Source organism: Coregonus lavaretus, assembly GCF_964263955.1.
Source record: "Coregonus lavaretus genome assembly, contig: HAP1_SCAFFOLD_1018, whole genome shotgun sequence".
Classification (NCBI taxonomy): Eukaryota; Metazoa; Chordata; class Actinopteri; order Salmoniformes; family Salmonidae; genus Coregonus; species Coregonus lavaretus.
This window is the reverse complement of record NW_028156199.1, coordinates 111,433-131,027: the sequence shown is the minus strand read 5'-3', so window position 1 is coordinate 131,027 and position 19,595 is coordinate 111,433. Positions and strand designations below refer to the sequence as shown.

The 19,595-nt window shown below is 41.2% G+C and overlaps 1 protein-coding gene across 1 annotated transcript; it reads left to right on the top strand.

The window, feature by feature from the left end:
• Nucleotides 1-5,193: 5,193 nt before the first annotated feature.
• LOC311126658 (transcription factor GATA-3-like) lies at nucleotides 5,194-16,566 on the top strand (the record flags this gene model as incomplete). Its single annotated transcript, XM_084200650.1, has 5 exons — nucleotides 5,194-5,431; nucleotides 6,896-7,429; nucleotides 9,989-10,134; nucleotides 12,126-12,251; nucleotides 15,030-16,566. The coding sequence occupies 5 exons, from the start codon at nucleotides 5,194-5,196 to the stop codon at nucleotides 15,309-15,311; spliced, it is 1,326 nt and encodes a 441-aa protein (XP_084056776.1). The 3' UTR covers nucleotides 15,312-16,566.
• Nucleotides 16,567-19,595: the final 3,029 nt, after the last annotated feature.

The window sequence follows — 19,595 nt, the reverse complement described above, 5'->3', positions numbered from 1 at the left end:
TACATAGAATGAATAGGATACGATATTAAGGGCATCACAGTCGCGCTATCATGGGCAGAACTCGAGCGGTTATTTGCATGCAGAGAACAGAACGGGCTGGGAAATCGCGCGCTGTTCTATTGATTTATGCTGAATGCTTCCCCAACAGCTGTGTTTTGGAGATAGGGAGGCTGGCCACTCACATAATCACGAGGTGGGTTACCTTTTATATAAGGATACAATCTGCCTCCAATCTCCAAATCAGGCCACGACAGAGATGGGCAGCACATTGAGTGTGGCTTATGTCGAAGTTCTTTGTGTGTTTATGAAGTTGACAAATGATGTTAGCTACTTGGCGGACTATCAACGATTTATTTAGACTAGTTTGATCTGTATGCTAATTACCCCTAACACTGTGTTATGTGTTATGTAAAAAGGGGTGAATAAATGCAACAACTGTCAATGGAATTTTTTGTAAAATACGCCCCCAGAGCACTACATTTGAGAGATGGTGTCTTAAAGCAGAGGAACCGAAACAGTAGCATCCAAATGGAGGCGGTGTGGGCCTGGGGATGCGGCCGTTAAGAGAGAGGAGGTGAACAGCGATCACATGGATAAGCTCCCTCTCACTCAATTGACAGAGTACCTTCATCTGTTTTTCTTGTTATTCAGGTTAAAGCATTACCGAAAACATAATCTGTACTCGAGGTAAAATGTTCAAATTTGAATCATTCTAAGAAATACACCTCATTTTTCGAGTTTCATTCACACCGAGAAGAATTTCACGCCCTCGTTTTGGTTCTAAGAATCTGAGCTGGTTCACATAGTTAATTGAGTACAAGAAGAAATGTTGTTCTTGAAAAGATCAGAGAATATTGTGGCATTAGCCATCTTTACCTGTAGCCTATATTTCTAGGCTATATGCCACACGCCCCAACTCGAGGTTTCAAATCATGGCATGCATGATATCATTTTGAATGATTTGAAAATGCCTGTCTTCGGTGTAATTTGTTCTCTATTTAACCCTATATCAAAAGCATTGTTATTATTATTGTTATTATTATTAATAATAATAAATAGTTGTTCGTTTATTACATTTACATTATCCTGTAACACAGGCGTTTCTCTCTCCCTCGCTTTTTTAAAATTTTCCTCAGTCTTCATCAAGATAATAATAATGTATTCCTGACTGGAGTGAAGTAGCTCCAGCGCGTAGAGAGAGTGCCGCGCTCTGCCCGCTGCCCGATGCCATGTCCTCTGGTTCACCCTGGATCCGCGCCTCGCGGCTGTTTGGACAGCTTTACCTGCTACATTAGAATGAAACTGTAAAACCTAAACCCATCAAAAGTCTCCTAAACCAGATGCCGGCACTTTAATTAAATGGTATTTCTGGGCCTTCCCGGTTTTTCATCTGCCCCAGAACTGGGTTACAGCGCATGAGCGTCAGGGAAGCTTGCTTTAGAATGTGGCTTATCTCCCTGTTTTAATGATGATGCTGCAATGGTTGGACACACATATGATCAACCAAAAATATAAAAAAATGTAATAGATACAATTGATAGTAATTATTTGAATAGCCTATATGGTATTATCAATATTATTATTATTATTATTATTATTATTATTATTATTATTATTATTATTAGTAGTAGTAGTAGTAGTAGTAGTAGTAGTAGTAGTAGTGGTAGTAGTAGTAGTAGTAGTAGCAGTAGTAGTAGTAGTAGTAGTAGTAGTAGTAGTAGTAGTAGTAGCAGTAGTAGTGTAGGCCTAGTAGTAGCCTATAGTAGTAGTGTTATTATGATTATTATAATTATTATTACTACTATTATTGTTGTTATTATAATAATAATAATAATTCTTAATATTATTAGACTATGACTACTACCTAATAATTACAACCCTGGGAAATACATTTGTCATAATTACAATTAGCCTATAGGAGGCAAAATGTGGACACTGTTAACAAAGCTATGCTATCTAAAAAGTTCATCTCACTCTGAAAATGAAATAATCCGGCGGTGTCTTAAATTCTCACCCTCGGTTAAATGTGTGATGTCTCCTGATTTTAATCAGCGTTCCCTGACATGATCACTCACAAATTATCTCCCCAATCTTCTGCTGTGCCTGCCACCAGGCAAAACTACCAGCCACCATACTACCACCAACATTTATGAATCAGATGCAGTGTAGTAGACTAGACATCTGCTTTTTATTTGGTTTGTTTTGGTTATTTTATCACGCACGCACGCACAGACACGCACACACACACACACACACACACACACACACATGGCCCCCCTTCTGTTGTGACAGTGGTGGGGATTACAAATGACAACTTTTAAAGGGGACCAGTTTTGTATTCCACGCTAAAAGAATAAGCTCTCACGTTTCGTTCTCTTTTGACACTGAAGCTTGGGGAATTCACGTCTTGAGAGAGGTTCCGTGTCCCACTCTGTAAGCATTACTTTTACTGTAATGTGTTGCCTCGGAGCACCTATAACGCATAGCCTACTTGGTGGATAATGGAGCGCGATACTTTTCAAGAGGATAATTACACGAGTCCGTTGACAGCTCGACAATGCCGGTGAGATTGTTCGATGTGAGGCCGTACAGCAGTTTCCATCCAGGTTCAGTCTCAGGTTCGCTTGAGTGAGACATGCTCTCTGAGAGGAAAAAAAGCGTGCTTCGCCAAATCAGCAATATTTCTGTTTCTCACACATTAACCCGGTGCACCCGACTGAGAACGGCCTTGGTAAAATGCACAACCTACAAAAGACTAAAAGGCCATCTACGAATATCACATATGTAGCTACCCTATTCTGTAAAATAGGCCTACCTCATTGCATAAGATGGATGTGGCAGTTATTGTTGTGGCCATGCTCTGAATATCAAGTGCTCCCATGGAGACCCTGAAAAAAAAGCATTTCATATATCATTTTCGTTCGTGCCAGTTTGCATTGGTGATAGTGCCATTTGGAAAATGATATTATATCGATTTATATGCGAATGCAAGGCTATTAATAAAATCTGCATTTTCTCCCGTTGTAATGTCTGTTTGCATACAACTCACCATACAATTTCTTAATAATTTTAATGCGTAATGAACGCCCAGCATACCTGGTTATAGAATTGTGCTATTAAATAATGATACTTTTACTCACTGGAAAAGGAGGCGCGCATTTCCTCTCCAGAACAGCCTGCGCGCTCTGCTCTGCTCGCTGAGAGGGTTCATTTCCTGGCTGTTTACTCTGGAGGTGACGTCACGTCCAGTGGCGTCGCGGAGGCTGCCGGTGTCAGTGCATTGCGCAGCACCAAAAAGAACAGCCCCCTATTCTACAATGACATACTGCCAATCGGAGAGTATGGGGTAGCCAAACTGGGAATTAGATACAAAATACCTCCCCACGGGGCAGCCCCCCCTCCCACCTATTACTGTGCAATCAAGTGGAACAATGCAAGAGTACAATGCAGCATGCATACCTGACATTGGCATATGGAATTATTAGATGATCTGGGCTATGGTGTCAAGATAAATATATTTAATTAGTCAATTCAAGATCATACACTATAGAACGCATATATGACTTGGTAATGTAAAAAAAATGAGCTGCATCAAGTTACATTTAATGCAGTCTTTTTGAATTAATAATGACATGTCAGGGCATTTGCTACTTGTCTATCTCTGTGTTGGGGTAGAGACAAGCAGTCTAATACTCTGGGAGAATACTCTCTCTCTTAGTCTGTTAAAGTCAGCTGAGGAGCCAGGCAGTAATGCAGTGGAGTGTTTTCCAGACTGCAATTCAGCAACTCTGGCGTCCTCGCCCGCCCCTGCTCTGTGAAGCGAGGAAATCAGCCCAATTTGGGGAGTTAAGTCGTAGCCTTCCATTATAATAACGCGTCTGTCACCGCGAGAGGACGCACTGTCACAATTTTAAGAAAATGGGCGTCCCACAACCTACCAGGCTGCCACTGGTCCCTCGTTATTGAGCAACAGGCTTCACGTGCTGTCTCTTTCTATTTATATATATTTTTCATGACAAGCCCGGAAATATTATTGTGGCCAGCAGGATTCATTGATACAGATACTGCATTAAAAAGCAGCCTACTTTAGAATAAAATAATATAATATAATTAAATTGATGTGTTGTTTTTCATGAAGTCTAATTGAGATGTGCATATAAGATGTCCATATTTTGTTATGGAAAAAAGACCCACTTCATTATGGGTTGTAATTGAGTTATAATGCACAATACATTGTGTATGATGGGCATGAAGGCGTTTGTGTACCGGTATTTGCTTTCAAGAAAAATTATCTGAATATGAAATTACATGTATTTACTGTTGTTGAGACACTTGCAGGGTCTGTGAAAGAAAAATCCTTGCAGCAGTTCTTGGTCATCTCTCCTGGCCCACTATATTCAATTAGGGCGAGCAGGGCAGGCCCCTCCCCCACTGATGACACTGACAGACCCTCCTTAAGTTGCGTCGCGCCACAGCTGTCTGCAAGCATTGAGCTGCCTGGCGCCATCCTGAAAGAATGCCTTCACTGTAAAAAAAAAAATAGAGAGAGAGAGAGAGCGAGAGAGAGAGAGACATACACACACTGGGACGGAGAGAGTTCAGAGAGAGCTAGAGAGAGTGGGTGAGAGAGCAAGAGGGAGAGCGAGAGAGAGAGAGAGAGAGAGAGAGAGAAGCGAAGTAAGTGGAGAGGGTTGCCGCTGCGCACAAACAGAGATTTGATCTGCGAGTTCGGTGCTAGTCAGTTTGCACTAAGCCACCTACTGCAAACAAGGCTGCGTCTAAACATATACCTCTACAACTTGTTGAATCGGCTTAATAATATAGAAACTTTGTCAGGGAAAAGTTGAGGAACTTTTGAGTGGGACTGGATACGACCTTGGATCTATTTATGACAACATTCAAGTGAAACATTATTTTTTGAATGTATGTTTTGAAGAAGTTTATTATATTTATTACCCGGGCAAATTCACATTAATGTGAATCCCTGCCAAATAATCGCATTTGAATAGACTGAAAATAACATCAACATAGGGGGAACAATATATTTTTAAAGACATTTTTATTTTTCATCTCCAGGTGAACGAAGGTAACGAAGAAAACTGTGGATTAAACAAAGCAGGAATTCGGACAGATTTTTTTTCTTACTTGACTTATCGGTTCACTCCGGTGTGTATGAACGTTTGCTAAAAAGCTATGGAAGTATCCGCGGACCAACCCCGATGGATGAGCCATCACCACCCATCGGTGCTAAACGAACAGCATCCCGGTTCCCACCACCCGGGCCTCGGTCACTCGTACATGGACCCCTCGCAGTATCCCCTCGCCGACGATGTGGATGTACTGTTTAATATCGACTCACAGGGCAACCACGTATCTCCATACTATGGGAACTCAGTCCGAGCCGTCCAGAGGTACCCACCTCCTCCACATAGTAAGTACTGCTTCATTACGCATCGTTTTAGGCTACTATTGAATTAGAGACATCGATCTCTTATTTCTATGTGGCATGGTCATATTTAACTCGGATAGAGCTAACATAAGAATAATTCGTCTTCAGATGGTTGTCCATTTTTAAAATGTCTTAACCGAAGTATTTGTCTAATAGGTTTTAGACTCAGCTGATCCGGCTAATTTAAAAATGCGAGCGCCATATGAAACCATGCAGTCCTCTGTTATGTGTGGCTTACCTCTCTGGTGGTGTAGCTTTGGTTTCATATCTTTGCAGTTGTGAGTATAGGTATTTGTTATAACAGTGAGTAAGACCACACTGTTTCATGTTCAGTGCCATTTTAGCACAGTAAAATCAGATGTAAGAAGGGAAGGTGGTCACTATAAGTCAAGCAATTTGAAATCAATGACATATGTTTAAATCAAATACATTAACATGTATTACAGATTAACAGCATGTTACTATTGTCAAATATGACATGTATGTTTATATCATGCATAAATTCAAATATGTTACCAAACGAATGAATGTGTAGACCTACGTGCAGAGAGAATTTGCAAAGGCCCCATGATATATATTTTGTCATTTCAGACTATCATACTTCACCACACAACCGTGTACATTTTATGGCAGGTAAACTATGAGTTATAATTTAATTATAGATATTCTTGGAGAGAAAATAACTGCGGAAGTGCAATTGGTTTAATTTATTGACATGACTTCCTGAACGGAATAGTGAATCATGACCCGGTTTCTGTAACGAGGCTTCCTATGCTAAAACACCCTCTGCACCGAGACAGGCGTGCTACTCACACTGCTGCTCTGACACTGTCATTCAGGCCATGGGTTTCGGCAAGACAAAGAAAATAAAGTAGGCTGGAGTCAAGAGGGACAATTTGGGTCAGAGCATGTGTTGTCAGTTGTGTAGGCCTGGTGTGCAGTTTTATCTTATGTCCCCGAAGAGAAATCATGGGTGGTGTTTTACTAAAATTGCATATGTTTTTTATTTTTACCATGATGGAATTATAGGCTGAAAATAATCGAAAGTCTAAGTCATTGTAGTTTCAGTTTCTCCACTAGTAAAGCACATCTGAATACACACATATAAATATCAAACGAACAAGACCTTGTCATATTTATAATGTTTTGTTTCAAAAGGAAGAGTGACCAAACGTTTTTAATTGACAGTGACTGAGGTGCACCTTTAATTTAAATTTAAATTGATATTAATTGTGTCATTGTCATAGCAGGCCTAGGCCTACATTGTGTCAAAAGTCAAGACTTAAACCAGCATACATGTGAGATATTGTTGTTTAAAGTCAACAAAATGATCATAAGGGAAAGTGATCAAATCGTGAGAGTAGTCTAATTGAATGTAGGCCTATTGTAATTTTCTTCACCGAGAAAAATACTGACACCGTTCTATCATCCTATTTTCTATTACAGGTAGTCAGGTGTGTCGCCCCTCTCTACTGCACGGCTCTCTGCCGTGGCTGGACGGAAGCAAAGCAATGCAGCACCACAGTACTTCCCCGTGGAACCTGAGTCCTTTCCAAAAGAGCTCACTGCACCACGGTTCCCCGGCAGGTCTCTCCGTCTACCCCCCGGCGTCCTCCTCCTCCCTGTCCGGGGGCCACTCCAGCCCGCACCTCTTCACCTTTCCCCCCACTCCTCCGAAAGACGTGTCCCCGGACCCAGGCATCTCCACTCCGGGCTCAAGCAGCAACAGTCGCCAACAGGAGGAAAAAGAGTGCATAAAGTACCAGGTGTCCCTGGCCGAGAGCATGAAACTGGAGTCTCACAGCCGGAGCATGGCATCAATCGGAGCGCAATCCTCCGCCCACCATCATCACCCCATCGCCACATACCCATCCTATGTCCCCGAATACGGCCCAGGCCTCTTCCCACCAAGTAGCCTGATAGGTGGGTCATCTTCTAGTTATGGTTCCAAAACAAGACCAAAAACAAGGTCATGTTCAGGTAGGCGTGCATTTTATTATATTACCATTTGATTTCACCTTAGAATATATGGTATTGATGATATCCAGGTGTAATCCCAATGTACCCGTTTCAGAATAAGGACCTTTTTTCGATCTCCACACAAAAAAACTCTTATTTTGGGTTATTGGCATGCCATGTAGCTTTGAGTGACAGCCAAGGCATTTCTCCAGTCCTTGCAGGCCCATAGAAAGTCAAATGTGTCTCAAAGGGACTCATGCACAAGATTCGTTTGAGGGAAAAATACAATAGCAGTGCCAAGGAAAGCACGTGGTGGTAATAATAATACAAATGAATAATAATAGCAATAACAATAATAATAATAATAATAATAACAATAATAATACATTCTAAATAATAATAAATGAATCTTGTAGGAAAAATCTTGCATGGATAATCCAATTTGACTGAGTAACAATTTTAATTGGGGACGTTATAACGTTTCTATATGTTATTAGGCTGTACAAACATGTTTAATCGCATTCAATCAGCACCCTGATTTGTCAGAACACATTGCTTAGAATAGAAAGCGAATTAAATCATTCAAAGCGCATTTGCCCACATGAGATTGAACGGTTTTCCACTTTCCAAAGCAAAGGAATTAAGTCCAGTGAATGATTAAACAGCCTTAGTTGACTTCCGAATATTTTAAAGCTCTGTGTATAGGCCTAAACCAGATCCGTTTTCAGTTGTTCTATTTTTCACAGAGGGAGAGAGCGAGAGAGGAACAAGGCTAGCTCTGTGACGGCGGCCTGCATGGCTGTCTCGCGCAAGTTTATATGTTTAAGATAATCCCATTACTGTCAGACTGGTGCACGCGACAGTTGCATTGTTTACGCAGAGCCAGTAATAACTTTGATAGAGTCCGGATGCGGGGCTGCATTGAGAGGGGGTAATCACGAATGAGCACTCTCCGTGGCAGAGGGGCACGACTGGCGAGGCGGAATATTATCCAAACAAGTGGGGGTAATACAAGTACAAAAATTATTCAGGCGCCGCTCGAAACCAGTTAACTGTAATGAGATTAATATCAGTGCCATGTAGCATTAGGAGAAATATAGAAAACAGTGGATTAGTCGATGCATATCATCAGGCTTATTCAATGCTGAATAATATTCGCTTATTACTACTACAAAAACAATCATTTTAATTTGAGGATAAATGTGTGTGCTGTAATGTGCTTAAAGATACATCCTCTAAAATGAATCTTAAAGAGGTTATCTATTAATGAGGTCATATAATGGAACGTGTCTACATTGCAAACCTGAAGTTGAGAAGAAGTCATGCAGAAAGGTCGACTCTGTGGTCTCATAAAACCTGGAACACGCCTTGCGCAATACAAAAACCTGTAGTAGCCTATTTCTCAGAGGCCTATTGTGGAGTGGATACATTTGTTTAGCTGCGTTAGCCAGTGTCCTGTCTCTAAAAACACTATTGATTTTCAACGTCCTCGGTGTCTGCTGAGGTCTCTGCAATGTATATCACATCTAACAAGGCAGAACCAGAAGTGACGCATATCAGTCTCTGAAGAAGTTGAGCGGTTTTTGCAGTCAAAAGGGGATGTGCGGGTGAGTAGAGGCGTAAAGGCACGGCGCGGAACAAAGGCCTCCTCTCTAAACGGGTCTATGCTTTCAAATAATCCTGCCGCGCTGCTCGGTTGTTTCAGTTTCAGTGGTGAGGCCACATAGGTCTATGGATCAGTAGACCCCCTTAATGAAACTGTCGGTGTCACTAGAGAAGTGCCAATCAAACCCAAATGTTGGTTTGGAAAGACAGGCCTAAATATTTATGAATTAGCCTATTTTACAATAACATATTATTATTATTACTATACACCACTGTGAAATGAGAGTTTGTGTGTGTGGGAGAAAGAAGAGGGCACATTTTAATCACAAAAATATATGATTGAGCCCATAGATTATGCACGCCCTTTTCTAAAAATAGGCTATCAGTTTGAATTCATATATTATGTATTTGATTAAATGATGTGTGACCACATTGTGACAGTATTCGACCATGATAGACCTGCTTTATTCAATTGATAGTCAGATGTTTGTATGATGTCAGACAGATTGTATGAGGTAATTTTCGAAACACTATGAATTGGAATAGGCCTACTAACTCCAGGGTCAAATGTTGATGTCAGTTGTAGCCTAATAGAGGCGGGGCTTTTTTTCACTTTGAATATTATAATATAATAATCAATGCATTGTTAAAGGACCACTCTATTATTATTATTATTATTAGTAGTAGTAGTAGTAGTATGCCTTGTAGTAGTAGTAGTAGTTGTAGTAGTTGTAGTAGTATGCCTAGCAGTAGTATTTGTATTATTTGTTTTATTATTACTGTGTGATATGAATGTTATGCTACTATTATAATTAATTATTTTGTGTGATGACATTTTCTATGATGTTTATAACAACCTTTCTCCCTCTTGACCTGAGGGATCAAGTGTTTCAGATGTGAGATGCTATGTTTAGTTTATAAGGGGCGAACTGATCTCGGCGCTCTCTCCATGTTGTGTATCGTTTCTGCTTTCAGAAGGTAGAGAGTGCGTTAACTGTGGAGCTACGTCGACCCCGCTCTGGAGGCGGGATGGCACTGGTCACTATTTGTGTAACGCCTGCGGACTCTATCACAAGATGAACGGGCAGAATCGGCCCCTCATCAAACCCAAGCGACGACTGGTATGTCCCTGCCACTTTGTATTGATGACACTTCCGTCTTTCTCTCTTTCTCTACCCAGGAAGAAGTGTTAGCTGCAGGAAATTGACTCGCCAAGTGCAGGTCTCGAATTCTTTTAGATATACAGTAATAGCAAACTGCAGATTTATTATTACTATTGTTATGATTTTTTTAAAATGATTTGCTTCATCAATTATTTTTTTTATCCCGCTTCAATTGCCCTACTGTTTGATATTTCTTAGAGGAAAAAAATATATGAGAAAATATCTTCCTCTTATTCTGCATTGAGGCAAATCGAAAAATATTCCATCCAAGTCCTCACTGCCCACATAGGAATAATATCTGCAGTTGACATACTGTAAATGGCATACTTAGAATTTGACGTTTATATGGTTTAGATGAGAGATGTCGGCTACCATGCACCCTGCAGTATTTGGAAAGGAACCCCCTAAACTTTTTAACACCAGAAAGCTGAGTTCTATAGAGCAGTTCCCCTATCTCCCTGCATGGTTAGATAAAGTGGAAACTTTCTAGGCAGGGGACGCCTCGCGTGGACTGCTCTTTTAGCAGCCAGACAGTTTCTGCTCTGGCCTACATCCCCCCTTCTCTCTCTAATGTGAAAACCCGACTTCCCAGGAAAAAGCTGCCGGATATCTGAGCAGCGCAGATAAGTCGCTTTTAACAACATAGCCCGCTTCCCCAGTCTAAACATGAAGGGGACCGGGGACCAAATCAGCGCAAGGAGCGGCCCAGGGCACGCAGGAGTCACGACTCGAGATTGTTCTTCTTAGAACTCAGGGAATCGCTGCAGAATGTTCAAATACTGAGGGAGGGAAAAGAGGGAGAAAAGGAAAAGAGAAAAGAGAGATGGAAGTCTGAAGAAGAAGTCTGGCAGAAGATGGATACAGTGAGCTCCATTTTCCAGTACACAAGCACTTTATTTTCGCGTTAATGGAACTCAAGATTGGTGTGCAAAGCAATTACATTATTTAAGTCACGAATGAACATGGGTTATTAGGCCACCAGATGTAGATAATTGGAAATCCCTCCGAAAGATAGTGTAGTGCGTTTTGTTTAGCCCATTCGGTGTTAACGGGTACTGTGTCTTATTCGGTCATCTCGTCTATCGATTGGTTTTATAGATTATAACATCAATGTCAGGCCGGCCAGCTAACTGGCGTCTGAGGCAGGCGTTTCAATCCATGGGAATGCAGAGTCCTCTCCCCATGCAAATCGAAACGTATCTTGAATGTAAATCAGGGCATTAGCTCCTCCTAATTTTTTAAAATTATTTTTCTATAATTGGCTAATAGCCTATATGGTATGTCAATGTGGACGATATGGCGATATTCAAGCTTACCATCTTCATCCTCAAGCAAATCACTTTGTCCATTTTATCCATTAGCCATTTTATATTGTGAAAACCCCCTTGACTGCTCAACAAGATTAGCTATGTAAAAACAGCAGAATAATGATTGTTTTGGTCTTGCTATGCACATATTGATGATTCAACATATATTAGTCTTCCCATGGGAGGATGGCGATTTGTTAAAAAAATACATGATTCTGTCCGCCATCATGCTCTCACCCTAAAACTAATTGTAGTTTATTTGTATAAACTGTTGAGTTCCATATTTAAACATAAGGAGCAGACACTGTCTTACTGTTACTTAAGCACTTAGTCGCTTTAACGGGGAAATTTAATCAGATTTAATAGGTCCCATTTCATGCCACTGCTTTTATGTCGTCTGTAAATATTTACTCTTGAGAGGGCATGTGCGCATGATGCTATTTTTAGTCTCGAGTCAAAGCAGCGCTGTTTTGGAATTTTGTATTTTAAAACTATTTGCCAAAAGTTGGATAGACAGAGCTTTGCAGAAAGCTATATGATAGTAATGTATTATACTAGTATTATAAATGCAACATTTGGTTTGATAGCCTAGGAAATGGCCTTATGACTGATATGCATGTTTTTTATCTCATTTTTCTCCAGTCTGCAGCAAGACGGGCAGGAACATCATGTGCAAACTGTCAAACGAGCACGACAACACTGTGGCGAAGAAACGCTAACGGGGACCCGGTGTGTAACGCTTGCGGTCTATACTACAAACTGCACAATGTAAGCAAAACAACAGCCTTTACATTATAGTAAGATATCTACTAACTTATCTAAGCATGTGTTGTCTTTCATATCCTTTCTTTTCTTCCTCACTTTTATTTCTTTCTTTTCATTTATTCTATCCTCCCATCTTTTTTTCTCTGTACATTCAAAGCTTATTTTAGATATTTTTTCTATAGTTCTTGAAATATTTATCGCAATCGTCCCCAATGTGAATTGTGGGGACACAAGCGATAAGAAATATAATTCATGTGATTTATTCTCAGTCACATGTACGAATCAAAATATATGAGAGAGCCGAATTAAGCCCCGTGCGTGCAGCTTGGCTTTTGAATATTAAAGAAGAGCTTAATTAAAATTCGATTAATTTTCAGACCGATCTTATTTCAGGCCTTTTGGTTACATCAGCGCCAGGGACTTGGAGTCCCCCTCTGACCACCAATCCGCCTGATTCGTTTTGGGGCGTGCTAGTTACTGCCTCACCACATCATTTCCCTTCCTCAATCTGAGGACCCCCAGGACCAGTTATCTCTCTCTCTCTCTCTCTCTCTCTCTCTCTCTCTCTCTCTCTCTCTCTCTCTCTCTCTCTCTCTCTCTTGCTGTCTCTCTCTCTCACGCACACACTCTGCGCCAAGATAGAGAGCTGCTGCGTAATTTATCTAGCAAAACCAAATATTATTATTATTATTATTATTATTATTATTATTATTATTATTATTATTATTATTATATATTTACTTATAGCCTATTCAACCTTGAAATGAGAGAGCTCGCCATTTCCCCCCCCCCTCCAGAGTTTATCTGATAGAGTATCCCTTATCCTGGCGCAGGGGAAATGTATAACCTATCCCGCTACACTCCCTCGCTTGTCACGCAAGTGCTCCCTGTTAAATCATTTCCCTATGTTGGTTTTGGCAAATTCTTTAAGACTGAAGAAAACGATTTTTATTCAGGTTATCAGAGAGAATAATAATATTTTCCAGTTACATATTATCTTTTGAACTGACCCGACCTCGGCTTAATTGCAAAATGTGTTTGTTTTGGTCAATTCAGATTTCTGTTGGGGCCTGCTCACATTTTACATGGTACATTATATGAAGCCTCTCTTCCCTCGTGCACAATGACTCCTAACCTGCACAGTGGCCACAGTGGCTGCACGTGACAGCAACCTAATGCTAACCTCAGAGACCTTGATAGCCTTTCCATTTTGAGACTGGCTGTAGGCTATAGTAAACGTGTATGGACATATTTATTGGATGCTTGTGAAAATAAAGTTGCCACAAAGATGTGACAGGCAGTGTTGACACCCAAATCAGTTTTTTGCTCCTTGACAATCTGAAATAATGTTCCTCAAAGTTCACTGATGTGTGAGTCAGGGTGTTTGCAGTGTGGTCAACCTGAGACCATTGCATATGGGTTGTGGTTGTTTTCAGGTTACTATAGGTGTGGGTATGAGGTTATGTACTGAATGCTCTGTGGTGGTCACTGAGTAAAGCTCTGAGTGTGTTGTGTTTTGTTTGATGCAATGGGCAGAGGCATAGGGCTTCGTTCGTGAGATGCATGGCATATATTTGAGCATCAAAGAGCACTAAAGCCTGGCCAGCTTTAGTTGGGCGCGCTGCATTTCAATGCCTAGCTAGCAGCTAGAAACAGAGAAGCCCTTCGCTTTTACCCTACGTCATATAGAGACAGTGAAACCACATCACTCAGGGGCCATAGCTCTTTGCCCTTTGTTAATCATCTGGGCCACTCTGTGCTAAAATATAGTCAGCGAAAAAGGCCAATCATTTCTCAAAGGAAGTGGTAGAAGTGAGGCGGTGAAATCCCATTTCCCATTTCCCAGGGAAGCGGTCCTAAAGATCAGGGAAGCAGCCGGCCTCATCCACCTCTCCTTGATAATCCTGCCCTGAGCTGGAATTCCATCATCCGGCTCTCATTCCCAGCTAAAACCTGTGCAGGAATATGGCAGCTCGGGCCATTTTGGCCGGCAGATGCCTATGCAGAAGGCTGCGATGGAGGGTGGAGGGTAGAGAGGCGAACTTGGCCGGCGACGGCAGTCGTCATGGCCATGTGTCTCATTGGTCGGCTGGTTAGGACGGTGGCTGCCAGGCTCTCTTTCTCTCTTTCTCTCACTTTCCCACTCTCTCTCATTCCATCTTTCCAAATCTCTCTATGTCTTTCCCTCTGTCTCCCTCTCCCTGGCATGGCAGTAGCCTAAGATCCAGCCCAGCTTAAGGGAATCAGCGTTTAAATCCAGCCAAACGCGGACTCGCCCTGACACTCACACACACACACACACCCTACTCTCCCCCTACCCCCTACCACTAACAATGGGACAGACAGATTTATTCTATAATGGGACTCCATTACATATCACAGTGTCCCCCAAACCCTGAGCTCGACCTCTTTTGAAATTAGATACGTATTTGTGTCGCCCCTCTCCAATTTTGTTTGTTTTGGTTTGTTTTTTGTTTGTTGGTGCAAATGCATTGACACAATTCAAATGCACTTTACAAGATACGAGTGATAAAGAGAGCTCAATGCTTGGATTTTAATTTCATTGTTTGTCAGCGTTTTTTCGCTTCATCAAAGTACATCAAAAAGCATGAACGCTGCGCTTTGATATTTTGGCTCAGTTCAACTCTGACTCATATTACTTTTTCTGCTCCTTCAACTTAAGTAACTCCTTGACGTCACTAACCTATGAAATAATAGTATTGAATAACTTGCTTGTTTTAACCCTGGTGCATTAACCCCATGTGTCTGTCTGTCCCCCAGATCAACCGACCTCTCACCATGAAGAAGGAGGGCATCCAGACCAGGAACAGGAAGATGTCCAGCAAGTCGAAGAAGAGCAAAAAGTCCCACGACAGCATGGACGACTTCTCCAAGAGCCTGATGGAGAAGAGCAGCTCGTTCAGCCCCGCCGCTCTGTCCCGCCACATGTCCTCCTTCCCCCCCTTCTCACACTCCGGTCACATGCTGTCCACCCCCACGCCCATGCACCCCTCCTCCTTCGCCCCTCACCCCCACTCCAGTATGGTCTCTGCCATGGGCTAGAAGACCCCAATGGTACCACCCACCTCCCAAAACCCCTCAATCAACAATTAACCCCCCCATCCTCTTACCCTCAGTTCTCTTAGCTTACCTGAATCTCAAGCTGAAAGATAACCAAACTGATCTCTGCTACCCATAACCAACCACTCTGCTCCATCACCAAGCCGCCTATGATCTGACCTCGGTGTGAGGGAGACAGGCTCTATGGGTCCTTGCTTTTGTTCAGTTGTATCTTTTTTCATCTTTATCAAGTGTATCTACTGCGATACTCAAAGCCTGGCAGACTGACTCAATGACTGAGGTTTTCTGACTCCTGGGGAGACCATTGTTGTTCTCCGACCTGGGAGAAAAGATCCTGAAGCTTCACCCACTCACTGACTGTGTCCTCCCAGCTGATAACCCCCAATCCGGAATCCCATTTGTGTGCAAAATGCCATTATTCATGGGAAAAGCAAAGATTATAAACAATCATTACAAAAGCTATTACATTTATGATGCCCCAGATTATAAACAATCATTATAAAAGCTCCAATTTATGATGCCCCCCCTCCCCTTCTCACCCTACTTCACACACCTGTATGACAGGACCCCCCCCCCCCCCCCCCCCCCGAGCCGTGAGAAGACGAGAGAAGATGAACTTTGAATATATTTGTACAAATTGTATGAAATACAGTACATTTAATGAAGACTTTTTAATTAAGTAAAATGCCCATGGGCAGCTAACGACAGAAGGGTACGAAGGATGCCTCTGCTTCCTGGATAGAGGGATGAGGAAAGGAAAGAACAGATAAAAGGACAGTTCACTTTCGCCTGCTGGAAAACGTGTTTGATGCATTAAGCTTGTAGAGAGTCTATTGTTCTGACTGCAGGCGTCTCTTTTTTGGATGTGCTATAGGTCTCGGGCTGTTGGTTTGTGTTCACATGCTAGCACATACACACACATATACACACATCATACTTTCACATACACAAACACACACACACTGCCACATTGGATAACCTGAAAGACTTTCTTCCGGCCCACAGATTATATGCATTGTGAAAAAAGTTCCTGTATTTGTTATTTGTATGTATAATTCAGAGTACCAAAAATACGAAAGAAACAAAGATGTAGAATTATTTCTTTATGTTATGCAGACTGAATGGTTGTAAAAATTTAATATTAATCACTAGTGTAAAAAATGACTGCTTTTTTGTTTCGTAATTTTTTTTCTTTTCTTTGAAAATAATAAACTAGTTTAATCTCTGTTGACATGTTAGCCTGTTGTTGCGATACTTATTTTGTTCTCTGGTGCGTTGTCGTCGTGTGATGTTTGACACATCATCACCCCACCCCACGCCTCTCCAGACCTGTCTGCAACACCCCAGGCCATTTTTACCCAGCATTCACAGCAGCAACTGACCTGACAGCTCTTGTGGTGAAGGACAAACAGGAAGTGCAGAAATAAACAGTGGCACTGTGACTGTAGGAGGACTCACGTAATTTCACAGCTAGACAGGCAGGCTAACTCTCACAATCACAACTGACCTGCACTTTAAATCTGTTCATAATGAAACAGAAAGCTTGGCAGAAATACTCCTGTACAGTTGAAGTCAGAAGTTTACATACACTTAGGTTGGAGTGATTAGAACTCGTTTTTCAACCACTCCACACATTTCTTGTTAACAAACTATAGTTTTGGCAAGTCGGTTAGGACATCTACTTTGTGCGTGACACAAGTAATTTTCCAACAATTGTTTACAGACAGATTATTTCACTTATAATTCACTGTATCACAATTCCAGTGAGTCAGAAGTTTACATACACTAAGTTGACTGTGCCTTTAAACAGCTTGGAAAATTCCAGAAAATGATGTCATGGCTTTAGAAGCTTCTGATTGATTGGCTAATTGACATCATTTGAGTCAATTGGAGGTGTACCTGTGGATGTATTTCAAGGCCTACCTTCAAACTCAGTGCCTCTTTGCTTGACATCATTGGAAAATCAGCCAAGACCTCAGAAAAAAAGTTGGTTCATCCTTGGGAGCAATTTCCAAACGCCTGAAGGTACCAAGTATAAACACCATGGGACCACGCAGCCGTCATACTGCTCAGGAAGGAGACGCGTTCTGTCTCCTAGAGATGAACGTACTTTGGTGCGAAAAGTGCAAATCAATCCAAGAACAACAGCAAAGGATCTTGAGAAGATGCTAGAGGAAACAGGTACAAAAGTATCTATATCCACAGTAAAATGTGTCCTATATCGACATAACCTGAAAGGCCGCTCAGCAAGGAAGAAGCCACTGCTCCAAAACTTCCATAAAAAAGCCAGACTATGATTTGCAACTGCACATGAGGACAAATATCATACTTTTTGGAGAAATGTCCTCTGGTCTGATGAAACAAAAATAGAACTGTTTGGCCATAATGACCATCGTTATGTTTGGAAGAAAAAGGGTGTGGCTTGCAAGCCGAAGAACACCATCCCAACCGTGAAGCACGGGGTTGGCAGCATCATACTGTGGGAGTGCTTTGCTGCAGGAGGGACTGGTGCACTTCACAAAATAGATGGCATCATGAGGAAGGAAAATTATGTGGATATATTGAAGCAACATCTCAAGACATCAGTCAGGAAGTTAAAGCTTGGTCGCAAATGGGTCTTCCAAATGGACAACGACACCAAGCATACTTCAACATTTGTGGCAAAATGGTTTAAGGACAACAAAGTAAAGGTATTGGAGTGGCCATCACAAAGCCCTGACCTCAATCCTATAGAACATTTGTGGGCAGAACTGAAAAAGCGTGTGCGAACAAGGAGGCCTACAAACCTGACTCAGTTACACCAGCTCTGTCAGGAGGAATGGGCCAAAATTCAACCAACTTATTGTGGGAAGCTTGTGGAAGGCTACCCGAAACGTTTGACCCAAGTTAAACAATTTAAAGGCATTGCTACCAAATACTTATTGAGTGTATGTAAACTTCTGACCCACTGGGATTGTGATTAAATAAATAAAAGCTGAAATAAATAATTCTCTCTACTATTATTCTGACATTTCACATTCTTAAAATAAAGTGGTGATCATAACTGACCTAAAACAGAGAATTTCTACTAGGATTAAATGTCAGGAATTGTGAAAAACTGAGTTTAAATGTATTTGGCTAAGGTGTATGTAAACCTCCGTCTTCAACTGTAGGTATCAGCTCGTTATTAGGAATCAGTCATGTTTCTGGAGAGAGCATGTGAAATTAGAATGTGTATTTGGTTTTTAGAATTCCATTGTTCTACAGTATGGAGCTGATTGGTGCGGTTATTAGTTGTCTCAGACAATTTAGTGAATTCACTTAAATCAATCTGATGAATTCAGATCCTCATGTAAAATAATAATTCTGAAATTCTTACATGCCACATTTCAAGTTTCTTAGCGTCCATGTGCTTTTTGACTACATAATGTCAATATTGCACCAATCTTAAAAAGCTGGTGAAAACCAGACACAGACATGATACAACAATAGAAAATACATCAATCACAGAGAGTAAAACAATATATTTGGTTGGAACAACTATTTCAATACATTTTATCATCAACACACCAAACCCATGTGTTGCCTACACAGCAACAGCAGTAAGATTTTATTTTGTCACAAGCAATTCAGCTAGTCCACCACATACTAGAAGGTGCTGAAGAGCAATTAATCATTTTCTCCCTTTCTTTTGAAAACCATGACTGTTTGAGTTTTGAATTGGAATATTGAAGAGGAACTCAGCATCAGTTTCGAACGCATTGTGGCTGAAGTTCCTCAACATCGCTCTCCTTCCCCATCAAGTGTAAAGCATATTCATATACACATATTGATATACATATAAGTATACATACAGTGCCTTTGGGGGGGGGGGGGGGGGGGATGGAATTGAGAGTGCATGAACGATGGTAAGAAGTAGCCATCATCTCAATAGTGTTATTATTGTCTGCTACTGTTACTGTATTGACTTCAATCACACTGTACTCTGCCAAAGGGAATGAGAGCTATGTGATTGAGGAACAAGGATGTAAAAGTACCGGTTTAGGTACATTAAATAACCAGAGCAAAAACATGCCTTTATTCTTAAATAGCCTACAAAATCATTATTTTCTTTATTTAAAAAAGTATGAAAATCATGTGATTTTTATCAAAGAGTGCATTGGGTTCGATTTGAAGTTAAATGTAATTCAAACAGCACACCATCTGTTCTGTGTTTGGGTTCCTAAGACATGCTTCAGCCTTCTTACAGCCAAGCTTTTTAGCATTATACTCACTCAACTGGATTCC